A 25,065-nucleotide genomic window follows, 5' to 3' on the forward strand; every position below is an offset into this window, starting at 1 on the left:
TTTATTTTCAAGTTTTCTACTCCGCTAGCCAGCACCTCGCCTAAATAGGTGTGCGTTTCTTTTTCTTCTAGATTATACTGTACTCTATATCATCTACTGCATCTTTATGTAATACATGTATCACTAGCCACTTAAAACTATGCCACTTTTATGTTTACATACCCTACATTACTCATCTCATATGTATATACTGTCCTCGATACCATCTACTGCATCTTGCCTATGCCATTCTGTACCATCACTCATTCATATATCTTTATGTACATATTCTTTATCCCATTACACTTGTGTGTATAAGGTAGTAAGTAGTTGTGGAATTGTTAGGTTAGATTGCTCGTTGGTTATTACTGCATTGTCGGAATTAGAAGCACAAGCATTTCGCTACACTCGCATTAACATCTGCTTATCATGTGTATGTGACAAATAAAATTTGATTTGATTTGAGTTTGTTTCCTGGCAACGACCACAAGGGCGTTTCAAAGAGCTGTCAGTCAAGGCGATTTCATGAATACCAACTCAGCCCATTCATTCAGGCTTCCTGATAGTTAGAGATGAGAGAAAAGGTACAATTTCCTTTCATTCTGAGCATTTTAATAGCGTAGAAATATTGATTTATGTTTTGGTCATTCAAAGTCTATTTTTTACATGGGAAATAAGATGACTGTGCGGGATCAACAGTTACAAAGTTATTGCATGGATGCTTGAAATCCGGTTATGTTCAAACCCGGTCTCTGTCATGTATTGCAGGCCTATATTATCAGGCCTCAATAAGGGAATAAAACAATGGACTATCAGCTTATAATTATAATTTAAAAAAAGGTATGGTTATTATTCATAATTATGACCATTATCATGTTTGTATAGCCTAGAATATGAATGATTAATAATACAATTATAATTATAAATTAATACTGACATATTTTACTTGTTGAAAATTGTAGGCTATATTCCTGTATAATAAGAAATAAAACGACAAGAAAAACCCAGTCAGTGTTTTTGTTCTATTCATGAGTATGATCCTCTGTAGCCTATATGTAGGCTAAACACATTAGGACCCTTTTTTTATTCATAGCATATGAAAAATACATGTTCTTAGATCCATTTGAAACTCGCATTTAGCTCAACTGTAAATGACACAAATTCGTTTGAAATCCTTAATAAATTACAATATCAGATCATTTGAAAGAATGGATGAGTAGGCCCCTACACCCAAGCTTTATTTACGTAAATTCAACACCGTTCAAATTAAATCCTCTCTCATTTGCTGCATGTTAAGATATTGAATTTGAATAAACAATAGCTTTCATCAGACACTAACTATCATTTAAAAAAGATAATGATATTTCATTATGGTTGTGGATCATCAACTACATTCAGCAGCGGGACGATTTTTTTCTTGAGCGGATGGTCAGGTGGCCGGGACATAATTACAAATCATTTGTAGACTGAAATTTGACAGCAAGAATCCCAAAGAGATATCATATTTGACTAAACCATAATCATTTCAAACCTTGCATACGTTTGTAAATGTTCACTTGTTTCTCTCTAGTATGTGTGGGAATCCTTGAGAACAGATTTCCAAAATTAAAATTACTTGAGCTGATTTCCTGGTGTTTTTTTTTTTTTTTACAGTATTTTATGTTAAACAATTATTTTTGTTATATGTTCTTAATCAAAAATATTTATTTTAGCTCAGAAAACTTTGGGGGACAAAGTAAAACCTCCCGCGGGCCAAATTCGCCCACCCGGCTGCCAGTTGGAGAACACTGGACTTGGTGGGTCGGAGAGACAGACAGAGAGGGAGAGAGAGAGGGGAGAGTAAGGGGGAGGGAGGGGAGCTGACAGCTCTACAACAAACCACGACTCAGACGCTGACGACCTATGATGCTATTTGACACTTCTGTTTAAGATAAATCATAACTTGGGACAACAGAAGGCTATTCACATGTGGAGAGTGGAAGGTCTGGAACTGCACGATAATATAAATAAAGTTACTGGACATAATAACTGCATTTATTTTTCTGTCTATTGCGCAGGTTTTGCGGATTTCATTCTTCAATAATTCGTACTTTCAAGCAGGATCAGCTATATAAATAAGTGACACCTAATGAGCGCGCTTCTTGTGCTTACATTAAAACGTAGCCTTACAATCTGTATCGACGGGATAGGAGCTTATTCATCCAAACATTAGTAACAGACAAACTACAATTAACATCAGGCTGTTATTTTCTTAGAAGAAGCAACAAACGAACTGCAAGGTGGTGTTTATTTATTCCCGGTATTTTGTGCCATATTTTGCTCTGTAATAATATTTCCGCTAGACTATATTTGTGTCTCAAAATAATGATTTTTGGATTTACGTGTATTTTGCCCTATAATCAATTAATGATTTTTTTATAGAACTAACTTATTGCTTTCTCTAGGCTCCATAATGGACTTGCAAGTCATATTCGAAGAGATGACTCGGCCAATGCCAAGGAGTATCGGCCTGCTATTGGCGTCTTTGACTTTTCTCTTTGCCATGCTCCTGTGGCGCAGGATCAGGCGGAGCTGGGAAGTACACAGCCCGCCTGGACCGTTCGCTTGGCCGGTCATTGGGAACGCAGTAGAGCTTGGCAACACTCCTCACCTCTATTTCTCTCGCATGTCACGGAAATATGGGGATGTCTTTCAAATCAAACTCGGCTGCCGGGACGTTGTGGTACTGAATTGCGACGCAATCAGGCAGGCGCTCATCAAAAAGGGATTTGATTTCGCAGGCAGACCTAACTTTGCCTCGTTTCAATATGTTTCCAATGGCGATGGCATTGCTTTTGGTACGTTTAGCGAATGGTGGAAAGTGCATCGAAAAGTGGCCCAATCTACTGTTCGGATGTTTTCTACCGGCAACATGCACACCAAAAAGGCCTTCGAAAACCATGTTGTCTGCGAAGTAAGGGAGCTGCTCCATATTTTCCTGGTAAAAACTAAAGAGCACCAATATTTCCAGCCGATGACATACTTGGTGGTATCAACCGCTAACGTAATGACCGCGGTGTGCTTTGGAAAGAGGTATTCATACGACGACGAAGAGTTTGCGCAAGTGGTGGGACGAAACTATCAATTCACCCAAACAGTGGGAGCTGGAAGCATCGTGGATGTTATGCCTTGGCTCCAGTATTTCCCCAACCCAATAAAAAACATATTTGAAAACTTTAAAGAGCTCAACCAGGAGTTCAGTAAATTTATCCTTAATAAAGTTGTCGAGCACCGAAAGACCATTCAGTCAAGCACCATCCGGGACATGACAGATGCTTTCATCATGGCATTGGACCATCCCAAGGACAGCTCACCAAGGGTCTCACCAGGCAAAGATTATGTGCCACCCACTATCGGTGATATTTTTGGAGCAAGCCAAGACACACTATCTACTGCTCTTCAGTGGATAATGCTGATACTTGTGAGGTAATACATATTAATTTTGAATCAGCTAAAGTGAAATGAAAGTACTATTTTTCTCACATGATATGTTCTGTTAACAATCACCTATGTGTAAAATTGAGAAAGCCCAACATGTAAAGTGAATAATTTATATGCGTAAAGTGGAGAAAACCTATGCCTAAAGTGGAGAAAGCTATTTTTTACTGGGACAATTACTTAACCTCCTAGTATGCCACCATCTCACAATCAACATAAAAAAAACGAAAGAGCACTTATGCTCTGCTCTTTCATTGTTGGTAGGGTACTGTACTTGCTCTTGAATTCGGCACTTCAGTAGCAGAACTATGATGTTACGTACTAGTATTAAATATCAGAAGCGCCCAGGCAGGTATTGGCAGCCTAAAATGAGGACTCGGCTGTTTTTTCCTAAACTATCGCTTCAGGAAATAACGTATTCTGAGCAGTAGAACATGCTGTGTGTTGCCAGTTGGATTAACAGTAGGCATACTGTATCTTGTTTGCGCAGGAAAAATAAAAGCGTTTACATACCTAGTAATTAATGCAATTGTTCTGAAGCTGATTGAGGACCTTATTAGTGATTAATGTGTTTTGTTTTATTTATATTTTGATGTCTGCATTTTCTGTAATTTCTGTAATTTTGGGCTCATCTGTAAAATACACCTTAGTCTCAGTATGACTCCCCGATAAAGTAAATGTTAAATAAAAAGTAAATAAAAGTGATAATGACCTTGAAGCCAGTATTTGTAGGATATATTGGCACGATTTGATTTCGTCTCAGGACTAACAATCGGGCATTATCACTTAATTATACAAGTGGTGGGTCTAATTCTGAATGCTAGTTAAAAGCGCATTTCAGCCGGTGTCTATTCCACAAGTTACCACTAGCTAAATATATGACATTAAAATGCCCATTAACTCTGTTCCATCTGACTGCGCAATCCACTGTCTCATCAGTCCAGCCAATAAATTAATACACTTGATCTCCACTATAAAAAGCATCTAGATATTATCTCACATTTGTTTTTGACCAACATTTCGTTTTCAACAGCGGAGGTTTGTCTAAAGAGAGAGCACATTTTCTATGCCAGGCGAAATCGTGCCTCATGAGATCAATGTTATTGATGTATCCAAATAAATGTCTCTAGAAAACAGTTAAACAAATAAAAATGCAGATACTTTGCTGTTATTCTGGCTGCACTTTTTGACGTGACTGTAAATTAGCCGTAGTTGGCTAGCTACCCAGCTAGCACAGTGGATTTGGGCCGATTCCCGCTGAGATTCGGGGCACTCCGCTGAGAGTCAGACTTGGCCGACCTCAGGTGGCCCAGAGTCTGGGCCGCCTTTGGCAGTATTACCACAGATAGATGAGTAGAACATCTTTGGTATTACTTACGGTTAGGATTCCGGGCAGCAACTGGGCCGATTCCTCATTGCTAGCTGGGTATAAAGTAAGGGATAAGAACGTTGCCAGCCAGTATGGAAATGAAACATTCAGAACTAACGACTGGGTCACGTCCATAAATACGGAGCAAAAAGACTGAACAACTGGGTCCCGTCTATGGCAACCAAACCAATAGAACAAATGACTAGCCGGCTTGGGTAGCAACACCAGATTAGTGTTGGGACAACATATAATGGAATGATGAAATAGTATGAATAAATTCATCAAAACAAAGTTTTTAATGAAAATATCTCAATCATTATCTGAATATGTTGGTAACCCATGTTTAAAAGTGATAATGCGATCGAATGTATCATTGGAGGATATATTGGCACGGTTTGCCGGCTCTTGACATCGTCTAGGGCCTAACAACAGCCATGCAAATATATCCTCAAAACACCGGGTTCTCTGCAATTACAGTGCATTCGGAAAGTATACAGACCCCTTGACTTTTTCCACATTTTGTTACGTTACAGCCTTATTCTAAAATTGATGAAATTGTTTTTTTTTACTCATCAATCTACACACAATACCCCATAATGTCAAAGCAAAATAAATAAAAAAACAACCGAAATATGACATTTACAGAAGTATTCAGACCCTTTACTCAGGAGTTTGTTGAAGCACTTTTGGCAGCGATTACGGTCTAGAGTCTTTTTGGGTAGAAAGCTACAAGCTTGGCACATCTGTATTTGGGGAGTTTCTCACATTGTTCTGTACAGATCCTCTCAAGCTCTGTCAGTTTGGATGGGGAGCGTCGCTGCACAGGTATTTTCAGGTTTCTCCAGAGATGTTTGATTGGGTTCAAGTCCGGGCCCTGGCGGGGCAACTCAAGGACATTCAGAGACTTGTCCCGAAGCGACTCCTGTATTGTATTGGCTGTATGCTTAGGGTCATTGTCCTGTTGGAAGGTGAACCTTTGCCACAGTCTGAGGTCCTGAGAGCTCTGGAGCAGGTTTTCATCAAGGATATCTTTGTACTTTGCTCTGTTCATCTTTCCCTCGATCCTGACTAGTCTCCCAGTCCCTGCCCCTGAAAACCATCCCCACAGCATGATGCTGCCATTACCATGCTTCACTGTAGGGATGGTGCCAGGTTTCCTCCAGAAGTGACGCTTGGCATTCAGGCCAAAGAGTTAAATCTAGGTTTCATCAGACCAGAGAATGTTGGTTGTTCAAAACTTCTTCCATTTAAGTATGATGGAGGCCACTGTGTTCAAGGGAGCTTTCAATGCAGCAGAATTATTTTGGTATCCTTCCCCAGATCTGTGCCTCGACACAATCCTGTCTCGGAGCTCTACAAACAATTCCTTCGACCTCATGACTTGGTTTTTGCTCTGACATGCACTGTCAATTGTGGGACCTTATGTAGACAATTGTGTGTATTTCCAAATCATGTCCAATCAATTGAATTTACCACAGGTTGACTCGAATGAAGCTGTAGAAACATCTCAAGGATGATCAATTGAAACAGGATGCACCTGAACTCAGTTTCGAGTGTTATAGCAAATGGTCTGAATACTTATGTAGATAAGGTATTTTTTAGATTTTGTTTATTGTTTTTGTTTATTTTTTATTTTAGGGGATAGATCCGTTTTAGTAGTGCAGATATATTGTAGATTCCATCAATGTAATTGTCTGCTTCATTTCGAATCCCGCATACATTTTTTTGTAAATATAGAAACATATCTTTTTGAAATATATTTTCCTTTCTTTTCCTCCCCTAACCCTACCACCCCTCAACTAATTTGAGTAAACTAATAAACAACACCACTTAGGCTTCTACTTCCAGCTTATACATACTATATACATTTTACAGACACAATGTATTTTACAATAGTTATATTTTGTTTGTTTTTAATTCCATCCTTCAGCTACCATCAACCCCTCCCATCTATGTCTGAAGCCCATCCAGTTTAATTTATATTTTGCCATGTATTTTTAACTGTGCTGTTTCACAAAAGTTTTGAACGTATATACATCTCTTAACACCATCCATTTTTATTTGTATTTGCCATATATTTTTCAACTGTGCTGTGATGTTTCACAAAAGTTCCAAACCTTTGTATTCTCATAGTTTCTACAGATTGTAAATTAAAGATAAACATTTTTGCTAAAAGTAGTATTATATTATTGATTGATTGATTATAACTTTTCAAATACCCCAGGAGTGCTATCTGCAGAGTTAGCTCCAGGTAAATGTTGCACTTCTTCAACCATTCATGGACCTGCGACCAAAAACAAGCTACATATGGACAGTACCAAAACAAATCATCTCTTCGCACCAAAATCTGCAGAGCTGGGATGGTTGTATCCCCCATATATATAACGTTCTATTGGTTACAATAATTTTGTATAATAATTTAAATAGATAAATTCAAAGTTTTGAATCTGGTGTTGTTTTGCATATCAGTTCATAAACTATGTGCCATGGAATCGGTACATCGAAAATCTCTTCCCAACTATTTTGCATTCTACAGTTTGTAGCACCTCTGCCAATTTTATGGTCCTTAAATGAAACTGGTATACTTTTTTATTTATCACAAATTTCTTTGAAAATCTTTAATGCAGGACTAACAGACAAGTTCCTTACTTTTTCCCGCTTCCACTTGCCTCTTCCATTTTTGTGGCAATGCTGCAATTAGTTGGTTGTAATTTTGGGTAGCACAGACATTTCCATATATTTTTGTTAGCTGCATGTGTGACATAACTCCACCAGTCCTATTTATGATAAAATTTACAAAGATTATACCTTTAAAAAAAGAAATTTGTTGAAAAATTATGTTTTTTTGAATCAATTAGTTTAACCACAATATTTGCTGTATTATTTGTTCTGTCTTTTCTGACGGAGTGCTATATCAAAGGGAAGTAATCAGGGAGGTGATGAAGTCCAGGTGTGCCTAATGAGGCAATAATAATAATAATAATAATGCCAGGACCGGTGGTTACTAGACCGGCGATGTCGAGTGCTGAACAAGGGGAGCAGGAGTGGACGAAGAGGACAACGCTGGCCAGGAAGACGGCCCCAAGGACGAAGAGCGGGCCGGTCTGGACGGCGAAGGTGGAAATCTCTGATGAATTTGGGGTCTAGAATGTCGTCCACCGGAACCCAAAACCTCTCCTCTGGACTGTACCCCTCCCAGTCCACCAGGTACTGTAACCTACCTCCACGACATCTGGCGTTCAGGAGGGAACTGGCGGCATACGTGGGACTACCCTTGATGTCCAGGGGAGGCGGAGGGGTGGGAGACGGCATCAGCGAGGGGACCAGGAACCACCGGCCTGAGGAGGGAAACATGAAAAGAGGGTGAGATCCGGTAGTCATTGGGAAGCTGTAATTGGTAAGTTACCTCATTGACCCTCTGGAGGACCGGAACCACTCATCCATCGCAGGGGCTTTGGTTTGGCTCAAGGTCCACGGCGCCAGGCTGGTGCCCCAGGATGCACTGGAAGGTAGACAACCCCGTGGAGGAGTGAGAAAGTGAGTTCTGGGCGTACTCTGCCCAGGGAAGATACCGGGCCCACTTCCTCTGTGGGTCCTGACTGTGACTCCTCAGCAACCTCCCCAGCACCTGGTTGGTCCTTTCCACCTGTATGTTGGACTGAGGCCGTTACCCGGATGTGATGCTCAATGTGACCCCCAGCTTCTCCATGAAGGCTCTCCATATATGTGATGTGAATTGGGGACCACGGGTGGCGACAAAGTCCTCCAGAAGGCCATAGTGCTGGTGTTTTGCAGGTACTATTTAATGAAGCTGCCAGTTGAGGAGATATGAGGTGTCTGTTTCTCAAACTAGACACTGTAATGTACTTGTCCTCTTGCTCAGTTGTGCACCGGGGCCTCCTACTCCTCTTTCTATTCTGGTTAGGGCCAGTTTGCGCTGTTCTGTGAAGGGAGTATTACACAGCGTTGTACGAGATCTTCAGTTTCTTGGCAATTTCTCACATGGAATAGCCCTAATTTCTCAGAACAAGTATAGACTGACGAGTTTCAGAAGAAAGATATTTGTTTCTAGCCATTTTGAGCCTGTAATCGAACCCACAAATGCTGATGCTCCAGATACTCAACCTATTTGAAGAAAGCCATTTTTATTGCTTCTTTAATCAGGACAACAGTTTTCAGCTGTGCTAACATAATTGCAAAAGGGTTTTCTGATAATGGGCATCTGTAGGCCTATGTAGATATTCCATTTTAAAAAATCTGCCATTTCTAGCAACAATAGTCATTAACAATGTCTACACTGTATTTCTGATCAATTTTATGTTATTTTAATGGACCAACAATTTGCTTTCCTTTCAAAAACAAGGACATTTCTATGTGACCCCAAACTTTTGAACGGTAGTGTAGGTCAACTGGAATATGACTAAAGAGTTTGTAGATCATCTATGAGGCTGTGGAGGGATCCAAATTATGGTTTAAAAAAGCATGAATCATCAGCATACAATGACAACTTTGTTTTTAAGCCATTGATTTCTAACCCCTTGATATTATTGTTGAATCTGATTTTAATAGCTAACATTTAGATGGCCATAATAAATAGATATGGCGATAGTGGACAACCTTGTTTTACTCCTCTTGACAGTTTAATACTTTCAGAGAAGTAGACATTGTTTACTATTTTACACCTAGGGTTACTATTCATATTCATATTCATACTATTATTTATTTAACTAGGCAAGTCAGTTAAGAAAAAAATCTTATTTACAATGATGGCCTGCCCCTGCCAAACCCGGACGATGCTGGACCAATTGTGCTCCGCCCAATGGGACTCCCAAATCACTGCTGATTGTGATACAGCCTGGAATCAAACCAGGGTCTGCAGTGACGCCTCTAGCACTGAGATGCAGTGCCTTAGACCGCTGCGCCACTCGGGAGCCCACTAGCAGTGAAAAGGTTTTTGCCATTCCAAAGATACGGTACAGTACTGTATTTTGGGGGGTAGAATTACTGTACCATTCAAAATACAGCAATTATTTCCCCGCCCACAACATTTTCCAAAAATGCACCATAATTTGCAGTAAAAATGTACTGTTGATAATGAGACAAATGTGGACTCCCAATCACGACCGAACTTCTACCCATTTTATAACAGATTCTCCAAAATTGAAATATTCCACGCATACATTCCAGGCATCCCAGTCTTACTTTATCAAAAGCCTTTTCAGTGTCAGCTATGTTTTTCATAATGTTTTTCATAATATTCTATTGTTTCCAGGACTTATATTATATTATCTCCAATGTATCGTCCATGTAAAAAACCTGTTTGATTACGATAAACAATATCTGACAATACCTTCTACATTTTATGCGCTATGGATTTGGAAGAATATTTGCATTACAACACTGAAGGTGCCTCCATTTTTTAAAAATGTACCGGATTTTCAGTAATAATGAAGTTAGATATTGTTGTTGAGCATTTTTTTAGGAGTGGTTAAAACATGCTAATAACAGTCCTCTGAGTATAACAAAACATGTTTATGTTATGTTTACGGGTATAACATCCAACCCTGGAGTTTTCCCAGGTTTTAAATGATTTAATTGCATCAAGAAGTTCCTCCTCTGTAATTTTGCCTTCACATGAGTCTTTCTGTATAGCTGTTAATTTTACATTATTAAAATAAATAAAATCCATACAGTTATCTTCGGTTGGTGGAGATGGAGGAGACTGAAATGAAAATGTGCTTAAAGTACTTTGATTCGTCTTTCAAAGTATTGTTTGGTAAATCATGGGTGACTCCATTTTTCACAAGTTTCAGTAAAACAAATTTGGTAGCATTTCTATGTTGAAGATTAAAAAATGTTTTGTTGATTTTTATCCCATGTTCCATCCAGTTCGCTTTATTTTTATAATATATTACAGTTGATCTTTCTTGAATAAGTTCCTCCGTTTCTTTTTGTTGTTCCTCTAACTTATTCTGTGCCTCTATAGTACAGTTTTATTGCTACTGTATCAATGTGTACTATTAGTTCTTCCATTTCCTTAATTAATATGGCTTCTTTTGACCAAAATTGCTTTTGTTTTAGATACAAGTACTGAATTGCATGGCCTCTAAAGGCACATTTAAAAGTGTCCCATACAATAAGGGGATCTGGTGTACCTATGTTATGTCCGGAAAAGTCTGTTATCATCCAATAAGCTTTGATTACATTTCCAATTTCCTCGCCCACGTGGATATTTTGTAAGAGTAATATATATGGCAATTATTTGATGGTCCGACTGCATTTTGTCCCCTATCAACACATTTTAAACTTTTGGTGCCAGTAAGAAGGACATAAGAAAGTAGTCAAGATGACAAGCTTGATTGAGCCTCCGCCATGTACAGTTGAAGTCGGAAGTTTACATACACCTTAGCCAAATACATTTAAACTAAATTTTTCACAATTCCTGACATTTAATTCTAGTAAAAATTCCCTGTCTTAGGTCAGTTAGGATCACCACTTTATTTTAAGAATGTGAAAGGTCAGAATAATAGTAGAGAGAATGATTTATTTCAGCTTTTATTTCTTTCATCACATTCCCAATGGGTCAGAAGTTTACATACACTCAATTAGTATTTGGTAGCATTGTCTTTAAATTGCTTAACTTGGGTCAAAATTTTAAACCAAGATGGCGTAGCAGTGCAGATGTGGTTTGTCATCCTCTCGTTTACTTTTTGTATATATTTCAATTTATTTTTCAATCTTCTTTACATTTTTAAATTAAATATACCTTCCGGTAACCTGCCTCACTCAATGTGACACGGATCCGCTATTTGTTTTAGACCTTATAGCCAGAACCTCCATCAGAAGCTAACCAGCTAATTAGCTACTAGCTATTTAGTCAATGTTAGCCACTGCTAGCAGCCTTTACCTTCTGCACAGGCACCAGCCGTTTTTTTAGCCAATTTTTTATTTTATTTTAGATAATACCTGCCAGCCTCGGACTGTTTTTCTCCACTACAACGCCGGATTCCTGCCGTAAACCCTGGACCATTACTCCTGATCATTGCCGCTAGCTAGCTGCCACAGAGTGACCCAGCCCCGAAGCTAGCCCTGAGCCAGGCCCCCCTCCCGGCCTACTCTGTGATCAACCGGCTACTCAGTTGTTGCCTCCTGGACTCTACCGCCAACACGGCTAGAATCCACTACTCCACCGGATACTTGCCGTAAGCTCTGGACCTTTGCATCGGATCATCGCTGCTAGCTAGCTGCTACCGAGTGGCTATAGTGGCTAACGCCCCTGCTACCAGATACCTCCTTTGGCCCATCTCCCACACAGGCGGTGACCTCACCCAGCATAACCAGCGTGTCCAGAGATGCAACCTCTCTTATCATCTCTCAGTGCCTGTGCTTACCTCCACTGTATCCGCACCCCACCATACCCGTCTGCACATTATGCCCTGAATCTAATCTACCACGCCCAGAAATCTACTCTTTTTAATCTCTGTCCCCAATGCACTAGACAACCAGTTTTGATAGCCTTTAGCCGTACACTCATCCTACTCCTCCTCTGTTCCTCGGGTGATGTGGAGGTTAACCCAGGCCCTGCGTGTCCCCAGGCACTCTCATTTGTTGACTTCTGTAAACGAAAAAGCCTTGGTATCAGAAGCCTCCTCCCTAAGTTGGTTTTACTCACTGCTTTAGCACACTCCGCCAACCCTGATGTCCTTGCCATGTCTGAATCCTGGCTTAGGAAGGCCACCAAAAATTCTGAGATACCCAACTACAACATTTTCCATCAAGATAGAACTGCCAAAGGGGAAGGAGTTGCAATCTACAGCAGAGATAGCTTGCAAAGTTGTGTCATACTTTCCAGATCTATGCCCAAACAGTTCGAGCTTCAAATTTTAAAAATGAATCTCTCCAGAAATAAGTCTCTTCAAAGGGGGTGACACTTTGAACAGTTGCATATCGCGGGGACAATTCGATGCTAGTGCAGTCCGCCACATGATGTTTTTGTGCTGGTCAAGGGCAGTTAAGTCTGGAGTGAACCAAAGGCTATATCTGTTCCTGTTCCCAAACTGTTATAGACCTATATCCATCCTGCCCTGCCTTTCTAAAGTCTTCGAAAGCCAAGATAATAAACAGATCACGAATCTCACTGTACCTTCTCCGGTGTTTCCGAGCTGGTCACGGGTGCACCTCAGCCATGCTCAAGTCACTAAACTATATAATAACCGCCATTGATAAAAGACAGTACTGTGCAGCCGTCTTCATCGACCTGGCCAAAGCTTTCGACTCTGTCAATCACCGTATTCTTATCGGCAGACTCAATAGCTTTGGTTTCTCAAATGACTGCCTCGCCTGGTTCACCAACTACTTCGCAGACAGAGTTCAGTGTGTCAAATCGGAGGGCCTGTTGTTCGGACCTCTGGCAGTCTCTATGAGGGTGCCACAAGGTTCAATTCTCGGGCCGACTCTTTTCTCTGTATATATCAACAATGTCGCTCTTGCTGCGGGTGATTCCCTGATCCACCTCTACACAGACGACACCATTCTGTATACATCTGGCCCTTCTTTGGACTATGTGTTAACAAACCTCCAAATGAACTTCGATGCCATACAACTCTCCTTCCATGGCCTCCAACTGCTCTTAAATGCAAGTAAAACTAAATTCATGCTCTTCAACCGATCGCTGCCCACACCTGCCCGCCCGTCCAGCATCACTACTCTGGACGGTTCTGACTTAGAATATATGGACAACTACAAATACCTAGGTGTCTGGTTAGACTGTAAACTCTCCTTCCAGACTCACATTAAGCATCTCCAATCCAAAATGAAATCTGGAATCGGCTTCCTATTTCGCAACAAAGCATCCTTCACTCATGCTGCCAAACATACCCTCGTAAAACGGACTATCCTACCGATCCTTGACTTTGGCGATGTCATTTACAAAATAGCCTCCAACACTCTACTCAGCAAATTGGATGCAGTCTATCACAGTGCCATCCATTTTGTCACCATATGTCACAAAAGCACCATATACTACCCAACACTGTGACCTGTATGCTCTTGTTGGCTGGCCCTCGCTTCATATTTGTTGCCAAACCCACTGGCTCCAGGTCATCTATAAGTCTTTCCTAGGTAAAGCCCCGCCTTATCTCAGCTCACTTGTCACCATAGCAGCACCCACCCGTAGCACATTCTCCAGCAGGTATATCACACTGGTGACCCCCAAAGCCAATTCCTCCTTTGGCTCCTTTCCATCCAGTTCTCTGCTGCCAATGACTGGAACGAACTGCAAAAATCACTGAAGCTGGAGACTCATATCTCCCTCACTAGCTTTAAGCACCACCTGTTAGAGCAGCTCACAGATCACTGCACCTGTACATAGCCCATCTGTAAATAACCCATCAAACTACCTCATCCCTCATACTGTGATTTTTTTTTCTTCTCCTTTGCACCCCAGTATCTCTACTTGCACATTCATCTTCTGCACATCTATCACTCCAATGTTTAATTGCTATATTGTAATTATTTTGCCACTACAGCCTATTTATTGCCTTACCTCCCTCATCCTACCTCATTTGCACACACTGTATATATACTTTTTCTATTGTATTATTGACTGCATGTTTGATTATTCCATTTGTAACTCTGCGTTGTTGTTTGTGTCAAACTGCTTTGCTTTATGTTGGCCAGGTCGAAGATGTAAATTAGAACTTGTTCTCAACTAGCCTACCTGGTTAAATAAAGGTGAAATATATGTATATTTTTAATTATAAAACAAAAAGTGCAATTGCAAAAACTATCAAGCGCTATGATGAAACTGGCTCTCATGAGGACCGCCACAGGAAAGCAAGACCCAGAGTAATCTCTGCTGCAGAGGATAAGTTCACTAGAGTTACCAGCCTCACAAATTGCAGCCAAAATAAATGTTTGCCAGAGTTCAAGTAACAGACACATCTCGACATCAACTGAAGACTTTGTGAATCAAACCTTCATGGTCAAATTGCTGCAAAGAAACCACTACTAAAGGACACCAATAATAAGAAGAGACTTGCTTGGGCCAAGAAACACGAGCAATGGACATTAGACCAGTCCTTTGGTTTGATGAGTCCAAATTTTCAAGATATGGATCCAAACACCAGGGCTATTTGACCAAGAAGGAGAGTGGTGGAGTGCTGCATCAGATGACCTGGCCTCCACAATCACCCGACCTCAACCCAATTGAGATGGTTTGGGATTTGTTGGACCGCAGAGGGAAGGAAAAGCAGCCAACAAGTGCTCAGCATATGTGGGAACTCTTTCAAGACTGTTGGAAAAGCATTCCAGGTGGTTGAGAGAATTCCGAGAGTGTGCAAAACTTTCATCAACGCAAAGGATGGCTACTTTGAAGAATCTAAAATCTAAAATATATTTTGATTTGTTTAACACTTTGATTACTACATGATTCCATATGTGCTATTTCATAGTTTTGATCTCTTCACTATTATTCTACAATATACAAAATAGTAATAATAAAGAATAACCGTTAAATGAGTAGGTGTATCCAAACTTTTGACTGGTACTGTATATTTTCAAAGAAGCATGTTTCATCGTTATTTGGACCATATAGATTAATGAGCTGTATCTGTTTATGGTCCAATAACATACTTAAAATCATCCATCTACCTTGCAGATCTGTTTGGACAATTTGCACATTTGGCTAAAAATTCTTGTTTATAAATTTAATCACCCATTTTGTGTTTCTTTGCACATGGGAGAAATCCTTTTTCCACACAACTTCATCTAAAATTGTTGTGAGTTTCCTGTAAACAGTAGATATTATTTTCCTTGTCTTTTAGCCAGGTAAATACTGATCGTCTTTCCTTATTATCTGCTAAGCCATTACAATTATAGCTGGCTATACTTATTTCACCATTTACCATACTGAGATACAAACTTAAATTCTATTTATCATTATATACAGTGCCTTGCGAAAGTATTCGGCCCCCTTGAACTTTGCGACCTTTTGCCACATTTCAGGCTTCCAACATAAAGATATAAAACTGTATTTTTTTGTGAAGAATCAACAACAAGTGGGATACAATCATGAAGTGGAACGACATTTATTGGATATTTCAAACTTTTTTAACAAATCAAAAACTGAAAAATTGGGCGTGCAAAATTATTCAGCCCCCTTAAGTTAATATTTTGTAGCGCCACCTTTTGCTGCGATTACAGCTGTAAGTCGCTTGGGGTATGTCTCTATCAGATTTGCACATCGAGAGACTGACATTTTTTCCCATTCCTCCTTGCAAAACAGCTCGAGCTCAGTGAGGTTGGATGGAGAGCATTTGTGAACAGCAGTTTTCAGTTCTTTCCACAGATTCTCGATTGGATTCAGGTCTGGACTTTGACTTGGCCATTCTAACACCTGGATATGTTTATTTTTGAACCATTCCATTGTAGATTTTGCTTTATGTTTTGGATCATTGTCTTGTTGGAAGACAAATCTCCGTCCCAGTCTCAGGTCTTTTGCAGACTCCATCAGATTTTCTTCCAGAATGGTCCTGTATTTGGCTCCATCCATCTTCCCATCAATTTTAACCATCTTCCCTGTCCCTGCTGAAGAAAAGCAGGCCCAAACCATGATGCTGCCACCACCATGTTTGACAGTGGGGATGGTGTGAGCTGTGTTGCTTTTACGCCAAACATAACGTTTTGCATTGTTGCCAAAAAGTTCCATTTTGGTTTCATCTGACCAGAGCACCTTCTTCCACATGTTTGGTGTGTCTCCCAGGTGGCTTGTGGCAAACTTTAAACGACACTTTTTATGGATATCTTTAAGAAATGGCTTTCTTCTTGCCACTCTTCCATAAAGGCCAGATTTGTGCAATATACGACTGATTGTTGTCCTATGGACAGAGTCTCCCACCTCAGCAGTAGATCTCTGCAGTTCATCCAGAGTGATCATGGGCCTCTTGGCTGCATCTCTGATCAGTCTTCTCCTTGTATGAGCTGAAAGTTTAGAGGGACGGCCAGGTCTTGGTAGATTTGCAGTGGTCTGATACTCCTTCCATTTCAATATTATCGCTTGCACAGTGCTCCTTGGGATGTTTAAAGCTTGGGAAATCTTTTTGTATCCAAATCCGGCTTTAAACTTCTTCACAACAGTATCTCGGACCTGCCTGGTGTGTTCCTTGTTCTTCATGATGCTCTCTGCGCTTTTAACGGACCTCTGAGACTATCCCAGTGCAGGTGCATTTATACGGAGACTTGATTACACACAGGTGGATTGTATTTATCATCAGTAGTCATTTAGGTCAACATTGGATCATTCAGAGATCCTCACTGAACTTCTGGAGAGAGTTTGCTGCACTGAAAGTAAAGGGGCTGAATAATTTTGCACGCCCAATTTTTCAGTTTTTGATTTGTTAAAAAAGTTTGAAATATCCAATAAATGTCGTTCCACTTCATGATTGTGTCCCACTTGTTGTTGATTCTTCACAAAAAAAATACAGTTTTCTATCTTTATGTTTGAAGCCTGAAATGTGGCAAAAGGTCGCAAAGTTCAAGGGGTCGAATACTTTCGCAAGGCACTGTATGTTGGTAAACTTACTATTAAAAAATGCCATAGTAATTGAGTGTCCATATAGCTGTACCATGATATTTGCATTGCTACTAAGTAAACCTTCAATTTTCATCCACTATTCCACCCGCTAGACCCCCCCACCCCCCATCGGCAGACCATCTATGTCCCCCCGGATCCCAGGGCCCCGAGAGACCGGGACCCATCCTTCGAAAGAACACAGTACCACTCACAGAACAGAAGTAGATCAACCCCCCAAAACATTTCCAATGCCCTCACCTCGATTTGTATTATATATAGTTATCAATATAAATATTTCTATTTATTTATATATATAAATAAAAATAAACTCCCCATGGGTTACTGCAGCTATTGTTGCCAGCATTTCCACTACCTGGGTGGAGGCACCCCGCCGGAATCCCCACCGGCTAGGTACAAGGTCGTCAAGTTTCTCATTAGCAGCTTTGAGAAATTCCTTGTATATTATACTCGCCCATCAGGGGGCTTTGGCTTTGTAAGACCCACTCTGCCAGGCAGGCCCAGAATCTTGAGGGGTTGGTACTGCTTTAGTGGGTCCATAAAACAGATAAGGCCTTCTCCTTATGGGTCGTATGGGTCGTTCAGGTGTGTGTCTAGGGTATAGGGTTGGGGACCGTTCCATCATGATAGAACAGTAAATAACTCAACTATATTAATAATTTATTTAAAAATGTATATCCCATATCTGCACAAAATTGAAAGCTCTCTCTTACAACCCCTGCTCACAGACACACATGGGCTTAGGTATTCGCTCCCATTTCCTTTTTCACTTGTTTAACTCCACACTTTTCCAAACACAAAAACACACACCCCACCTTGCATCACAATACACCCACACATACCCACATACTGTGCTTTCTACAGTGCCTTGCGAAAGTATTCGGCCCCCTTGAACTTTGCGACCTTTTGCCACATTTCAGGCTTCAAACATAAAGATATAAAACTGAATTTTTTTGTGAAGAATCAACAACAAGTGGGACACAATCATGAAGTGGAACGACATTTATTGGATATTTCAAACTTTTTTAACAAATCAAAAACTGAAAAATTGGGCGTGCAAAATTATTCAGCCCCTTTACTTTCAGTGCAGCAAACTCTCTCCAGAAGTTCAGTGAGGATCTCTGAATGATCCAATGTTGACGTAAATGACTAATGATGATAAATACAATCCACCTGTGTGTAATCAAGTCTCCGTATAAATGCACCTGCACTGGGATAGTCTCAGAGGTCCGTTAAAAGCGCAGAGAGCATCATGAAGAACAAGGAACACACCAGGCAGGTCCGAGATACTGTTGTGAAGAAGTTTAAAGCCGGATTTGGATACAAAAAGATTTCCCAAGCTTTAAACATCCCAAGGAGCACTGTGCAAGCGATAATATTGAAATGGAAGGAGTATCAGACCACTGCAAATCTACCAAGACCTGGCTGTCCCTCTAAACTTTCAGCTCATACAAGGAGAAGACTGATCAGAGATGCAGCCAAGAGGCCCATGATCACTCTGGATGAACTGCAGAGATCTACAGCTGAGGTGGGAGACTCTGTCCATAGGACAACAATCAGTCGTATATTGCACAAATCTGGCCTTTATGGAAGAGTGGCAAGAAGAAAGCCATTTCTTAAAGATATCCATAAAAAGTGTTGTTTAAAGTTTGCCACAAGCCACCTGGGAGACACACCAAACATGTGGAAGAAGGTGCTCTGGTCAGATGAAACCAAAATTGAACTTTTTGGCAACAATGCAAAATGTTATGTTTGGCGTAAAAGCAACACAGCTCATCACCCTGAACACACCATCCCCACTGTCAAACATGGTGGTGGCAGCATCATGGTTTGGGCCTGCTTTTCTTCAGCAGGGACAGGGAAGATGGTTAAAATTGATGGGAAGATGGATGGAGCCAAATACAGGACCATTCTGGAAGAAAACCTGATGGAGTCTGCAAAAGACCTGAGACTGGGACGGAGATTTGTCTTCCAACAAGACAATGATCCAAAACATAAAGCAAAATCTACAATGGAATGGTTCAAAAATAAACATATCCAGGTGTTAGAATGGCCAAGTCAAAGTCCAGACCTGAATCCAATCGAGAATCTGTGGAAAGAACTGAAAACTGCTGTTCACAAATGCTCTCCATCCAACCTCACTGAGCTCGAGCTGTTTTGCAAGGAGGAATGGGAAAAAAATGTCAGTCTCTCGATGTGCAAAACTGATAGAGACATATAGAGACATACCCCAAGCGACTTACAGCTGTAATCGCAGCAAAAGGTGGCGCTACAGGGGGCTGAATAACTTTGCACGCCCAATTTTTCAGTTTTTGATTTGTTAAAAAAGTTTGAAATATCCAATAAATGTCGTTCTACTTCATGATTGTATCCCACTTGTTGTTGATTCTTCACAAAAAAAAAATACAGTTTTATATCTTTATGTTGGAAGCCTGAAATGTGGCAAAAGATCGCAAAGTTCAAGGGGGCCGAATACTTTCGCAAGGCACTGTATGTCCTCTGTTTGCTGTGTTTTCATCCCTACCATGTTGATTCTGAGTACTTTTTTTATTTGCAAAAATGTAAAAAAAAATGTTTTCGCTTTATTGTTATGGGGTATTGTTTGTAGATTAATGCGGCCATTTTTTGTATTTAATCCATTTTAGAATAAAGCTGTAATGTCACAAAATGTGGAAATAACCTGTAACCTGCAGCCCATAGTTACCCACCAAAAAGTATTTATCACTACTGTATTGAGAATGCCCTCAGTGTTGAAATAGAGGTTAGCTTCTCAATAGGAAATTATTTAGGAAATTATTGAATTACCTGTGATCTGAGTGTTCACCTTTGACCTTTTCCTATATAGGTTTCCTCATATTCAGCTGCGTCTCCAGGAGGAAGTAGACAAAGTGGTCGACCGGAGCCATCTGCCCATCATCGAGGACCAGTCCCAGTTGCCTTACGTGATGGCCTTCATCTACGAAATGATGCGCTTTACCAGCTTCGTGCCGCTCACCATCCCCCACAGCACCATCACTGACACCACCATCATGGGCTACACCATCCCCAAGGACACAGTGATCTTCATCAACCAGTGGTCCAGCAACCACGACCCCACCAAGTGGACACACCCGGAGACCTTTGACCCTCTGCGCTTCCTGGATCAGGACGGCTCACTGAACAAAGACCTGGCCAGCAGCGTGCTCATCTTCTCCTTGGGAAAGCGGCGGTGCATCGGAGAGGAACTGTCAAAGATGCATCTGTTCCTATTTACAGCATTGCTGGTGCACCAGGCCCACTTTAGTCCCGACCCAGACAAGCCGCCCACCATTGACTACACCTACGGACTAACCCTGAAGCCCAATAACTTCTCCATAGCAGTCAGTCTACGGGACAGCATGGAAGTCCTGGAGAAGGCTAGTCAAAAGCCCCTCTATGGGGGGACTCAGGAGGACACAGTCAACTCCAGATCAGACTGAGAATAGAGTCACTAAATTAAGCTTGAAAGAAAAAAACTCTGAAGAAGATTAATGAGCTGCAGTTCATCCTCATGTGCCATCAGATATCAGCTACTATATAGTTATTATAAATGTATTTATGATCTGAATGTAACGGATGTCACCAGGGACGGACCTGGACGTTCTGCTGCCCTAAGCGAGACAAAAATCTGCCGCCCCCTTGCTATCCCCGCTAAACTATGTACAGCAGTGGTCGGCAAAAGGTTATGCCTTGGGCAACAAAAAAAATGTCTCACCTGAAAGTCGGAGGAACAGAACATAATAGCAGCCCAATTCATAGGGCTACACTACAAATTAAATAAAAATGTTAACACATCTAGTTAGTAGGCAATATAATGAGTTCAATGTCATTAACATAGCCTAATATGATTTCATTGATAAAATCACCAATGTCTCTATTCAATTCATTTGTCATATTTCTGTGTGCTTTGATTGGGGAAAAACATATTGCAATCAAAAGAAAGTGTTGGGCTGTAAAAAGAGGATAGTGAAAATATAAGTTTCAGGGAAGAATGGACAGAGAAATAGGCTATCTTACCTTACTTATTCTTAATGTCAAACAGCTGTTTGCAAATAATTAAATCTTAGACATCCTTATGAATCTAAGCATGGCACTTTCAAAAGTTACCTTTCCATGCAGCTCTACCTACGCAGAAAAATATAGGCTTCAACTGTTGGCTACTCCTCCATTGCGTAACCCAAGAACAGAAGTGCAGAATGTCATAGAGAGGAATCAATATATCCCAATATGCATCGGAGTCATGTCTTTCGCGGGCATTTTAAAGCTTGTTTCTACCATAAGGCCTCACAGAGTTAAGCATCGTTATAGAACCATTTATATAATCTGGATACTTTTTATTCATATATTTCAAAACATAAAGCAAACAACATATATCCTTTTTGCCATTTTCTTTAACAAATGGTATGGGATACCCTCACTCAATTTGAGCCCAAACACACAAACACACCAAGCCACACCCAGACACGTTATTTAAGGAGTTATTTAAGGAGTGCATGCGTATTGGAGGATTTGGCTATACCGACATCTATGCATAGCATAATTGTGTTAGGTCGGCCTATCACGTTTTTGAATAGGACGAAATAGGCACCAATTATATATGTAATTCTATGATTAGGGCCATAAAAAATGTTGGTGGGCGCGTGCACATATATGAGGTCCCTTACCGGGTAGAAAGGACTTTTACTTTAACCCCTGCATCGGAGAGTTACAATGTTGCAATCACTATGCAGCCAGCTGCCTATAGGAGAAAACCGAGTTTCTTACTAATAATTTGCCACCTCTTATCACACATGGCACGACCCCACAATTGTTATAATTAGAATAAAAATAACACTTTTATTTAACATATTTAACATATCATTTAATATTACTGTAGAACTGTAAAAAGAGAGATCGTTTGAGCTCTTCATAAATGCATGGTGGGCCTCGTTTTGCTGGAGCAGTGTAAAATAAGCTTTCTGTCACTGACCCAGCTGTGACAAATTTTGTTTATTTACATATCGGATTTGATTGTCCAACATCAGTTTAAACATTTCTTCATTTTGTGGCCCGCCTAGAATGGCCTCTGCTGCATTGCAGTAAGTGATATTTTCTCTGGGCAGCTGTCCATGGTTCTGAAATCAAATCAAAGCTACACAGAATTTCCACAAACTTCAGAAAGTTGCCATTATTTGGCTCGTTCAGCCTGCCGGTGGTCCCACGTAGCGCAATGTTCTGGGTGGCCAATATGCGTATCAAGGCCTCTGCAGCACCTGTAGGGCTTGGGCATTAATAGTTTGCTTGAACACCAGACTGATCTCCAGCTCGTTCCACCTCTGAAAAATATCTAGGCGGTCATGCGACTTCTCGGGCGAGCTGAGGAGGTGGCACAGATTCTTCCAGTCCCTGGTTCCATCCCTGACCAGTGTAGATTTGTACTCGTGCGAGAAAAAAAACAGAAAGCTGCATTGTTTTTGCTTGGAATAAAAGAGCCATGGTCTCGCCCCTCTCTCCCCGTTCGCCATTATCCTATCGTATTGTGCCCCCGAAAATATTCGTTGCCCCTCATCTCTTTGGAAATTCCACTCCTTATCTTGATGTGGCCCAGCCTGCACTAACATATCCCGTAAATATGTTTTTTGTTGTTGTCTGGGAGTCGGATTTAGCATCACTGTCATCCGAGACATGGCGCGACAAATCTGAGTTGGGGTCCCACATAGTTGAGTCTCCGCTGACATTGTTTGGAGGTTTGGCTAGACTGGTGCGACAATCTGTTCTTGTCCACCCAGAGAGCTGTCATCATCGGTGGAAGTGGATGGCTCTGACTCCTCCGGCTCGCCTTCTTCTCTGCTAGAACCAGAGAACGGGGGCTCGTCTGTCTCTGTGAATTTATGGCCTGTCCTTGGAGGTTTGCAGTGTGGGTGCAATAATTGAATAACATGGATTTCTACATTTATTTTGCGACGCTCGCGACGTGTCCGGTCTGGTCAGCAGTGAGTTTCACACATCCCCATGTACTACATGAACACTATTTTCATACATCTATATTTTCTTTGTTTTACGGGATATCACGCAAATAACTATGGATCATATTTTTTTAAATCAAAATTGCACATGTATTGGCATATATTTTACTGGAACCTGACATAACATACAGTAGCTTGCAGTGGGGGAAATGGTCTGTTCTTACACACAGCCAATTGGCCACTTCAGTAACTATATTTTCTGACATACTGACTGGAGTTGATTCAGTCTCTTCACTTGCATCCACCATCTCAACAAGTACCTTGTGTACCTTTTATGTCCCGAATATATCTCTAAATAAGGTCAATATGATACATTTTAATTTGCATATTTGGCACTAGCCAAAAAAAAAAACAGGAAATTCAAATGAGCAGCCCTTTCCTAAATTTGACATGCATTATGCACTAAAGTTTTACAGCAAACTCAGCTTATTATACCTGCTACTGCTATTGATATGCATACGGTGTAAAACATTTGAAGTTGAATAAACGTTTAAAAAATCAAGGCAACCAGCTTCAACACGATTATAATATGATATTAAACAAAAAACACATTTTGGTAGTAATAACTTTTGTAACAATATTAACAAAAATATGTGATTTGACCAAGGAGAGTTCAATTTCTTTCCTCAACTGTGCTATAACAACACTGATTGGATGGACCAAGTAAGTGGTCAGACTTTACTTTGCTTAGGCCTTATACCTGAGTAACTAATTACCAATGTAACTATCTTGTACTTACTAGTACTTACTAACAGGCTAGTAAGTACTAGTAGTTACATGTAGTTATGCAGTACTACGTTATCCTGTTTCCTTTTGAAAAACAGAATTTGCAATAGTAAGTAGACTACTTGCAAACCTGTACTTACATACATATCTAAACGTATTTCCGTCACAGCTACACTGGAATAAGGCCATAATAGTTATGTGCTTCTGAATGCTGATTAACTTCTATTTTGTTCCAGATCCATACTCTGTTCCAATAGGCAAGGCAAGGGTGCACTGTAACAGAAACCTGTAAATTATACAGAAATGTGTTGTATTATCAACAGTCACGTTTTTACTGCAGCATACTGTACATTATGGTGCATTGTGGGAAAATGTTGTGGGCGGGGAAATAATTGCTGTATTTTGAATGATACAGTACTTCTACCCCCCAAAATACAGTACTGTAGCGTATCTTTGGAATGCCAAAAACTGCTAGTGGGCTCCCGAGTGGTGCAGCGGTCTAAGGCAGTGCATCTCAGTACTAGAGACTCACTACAGACCCTGGTTTGATTCCAGGCTGTATCACAAGCAGCAGTGATTGGGAGTCCCATAGGGCAGCGTCGTCATTGTAAATAAGAATTTGTTCTTAACTGATTTGCCTAGTTAAATAAAGGTTAAATAAATACAAAATAGTGGGTGCATGGTATTGTTGTTTCTTGGGTATTAACATATTTTGAGGCGTGCCTTGTAAGATGCTATATATGATGTACCTGTGAGTGAGAATGCTGTACCAACGTAACTCCTATGTGGTTATAGTGACCCATCAATTTAAAATGTATTGGGGACAGATTGAAGTGGCAGAAATTCTTAAACTTTAAATGGTTTGGTCCCTTTTGCCCTGTAGTAGCTGCCAGTTTGGAAGA

General features: G+C 40.6%; 1 protein-coding gene across 1 annotated transcript; it reads left to right on the plus strand.

Moving 5' to 3' along the window:
- The first annotated feature begins 1,916 nt into the window (after positions 1–1,916).
- LOC110502297 (cytochrome P450 1B1) lies at positions 1,917–24,832 on the plus strand. Its single transcript, XM_021580220.3, has 3 exons — positions 1,917–2,258; positions 2,424–3,444; positions 20,260–24,832. The coding sequence occupies exons 2-3, from the start codon at positions 2,432–2,434 to the stop codon at positions 20,870–20,872; spliced, it is 1,626 nt and encodes a 541-aa protein (XP_021435895.3). The 5' UTR covers positions 1,917–2,258; positions 2,424–2,431; the 3' UTR covers positions 20,873–24,832.
- The last annotated feature ends 233 nt before the right edge of the window (positions 24,833–25,065 follow it).

This window comes from Oncorhynchus mykiss, chromosome 23 (assembly GCF_057628025.1).
Source record: "Oncorhynchus mykiss isolate SJ-2025 chromosome 23, ASM5762802v1, whole genome shotgun sequence".
NCBI lineage: Eukaryota > Metazoa > Chordata > Actinopteri > Salmoniformes > Salmonidae > Oncorhynchus > Oncorhynchus mykiss.

Excerpts from the sequence above, each read along its gene's own strand:
- LOC110502297 (XM_021580220.3), top strand. The coding sequence starts at position 2,432 with ATGGACTTGCAAGTCATATTCGAAGAGATGACTCGGCCAATGCCAAGG. Across the intron at positions 3,445-20,259 it reads ATAATGCTGATACTTGTGAG|GTTTCCTCATATTCAGCTGC; the intron begins GTAATACATATT and ends TTTCCTATATAG.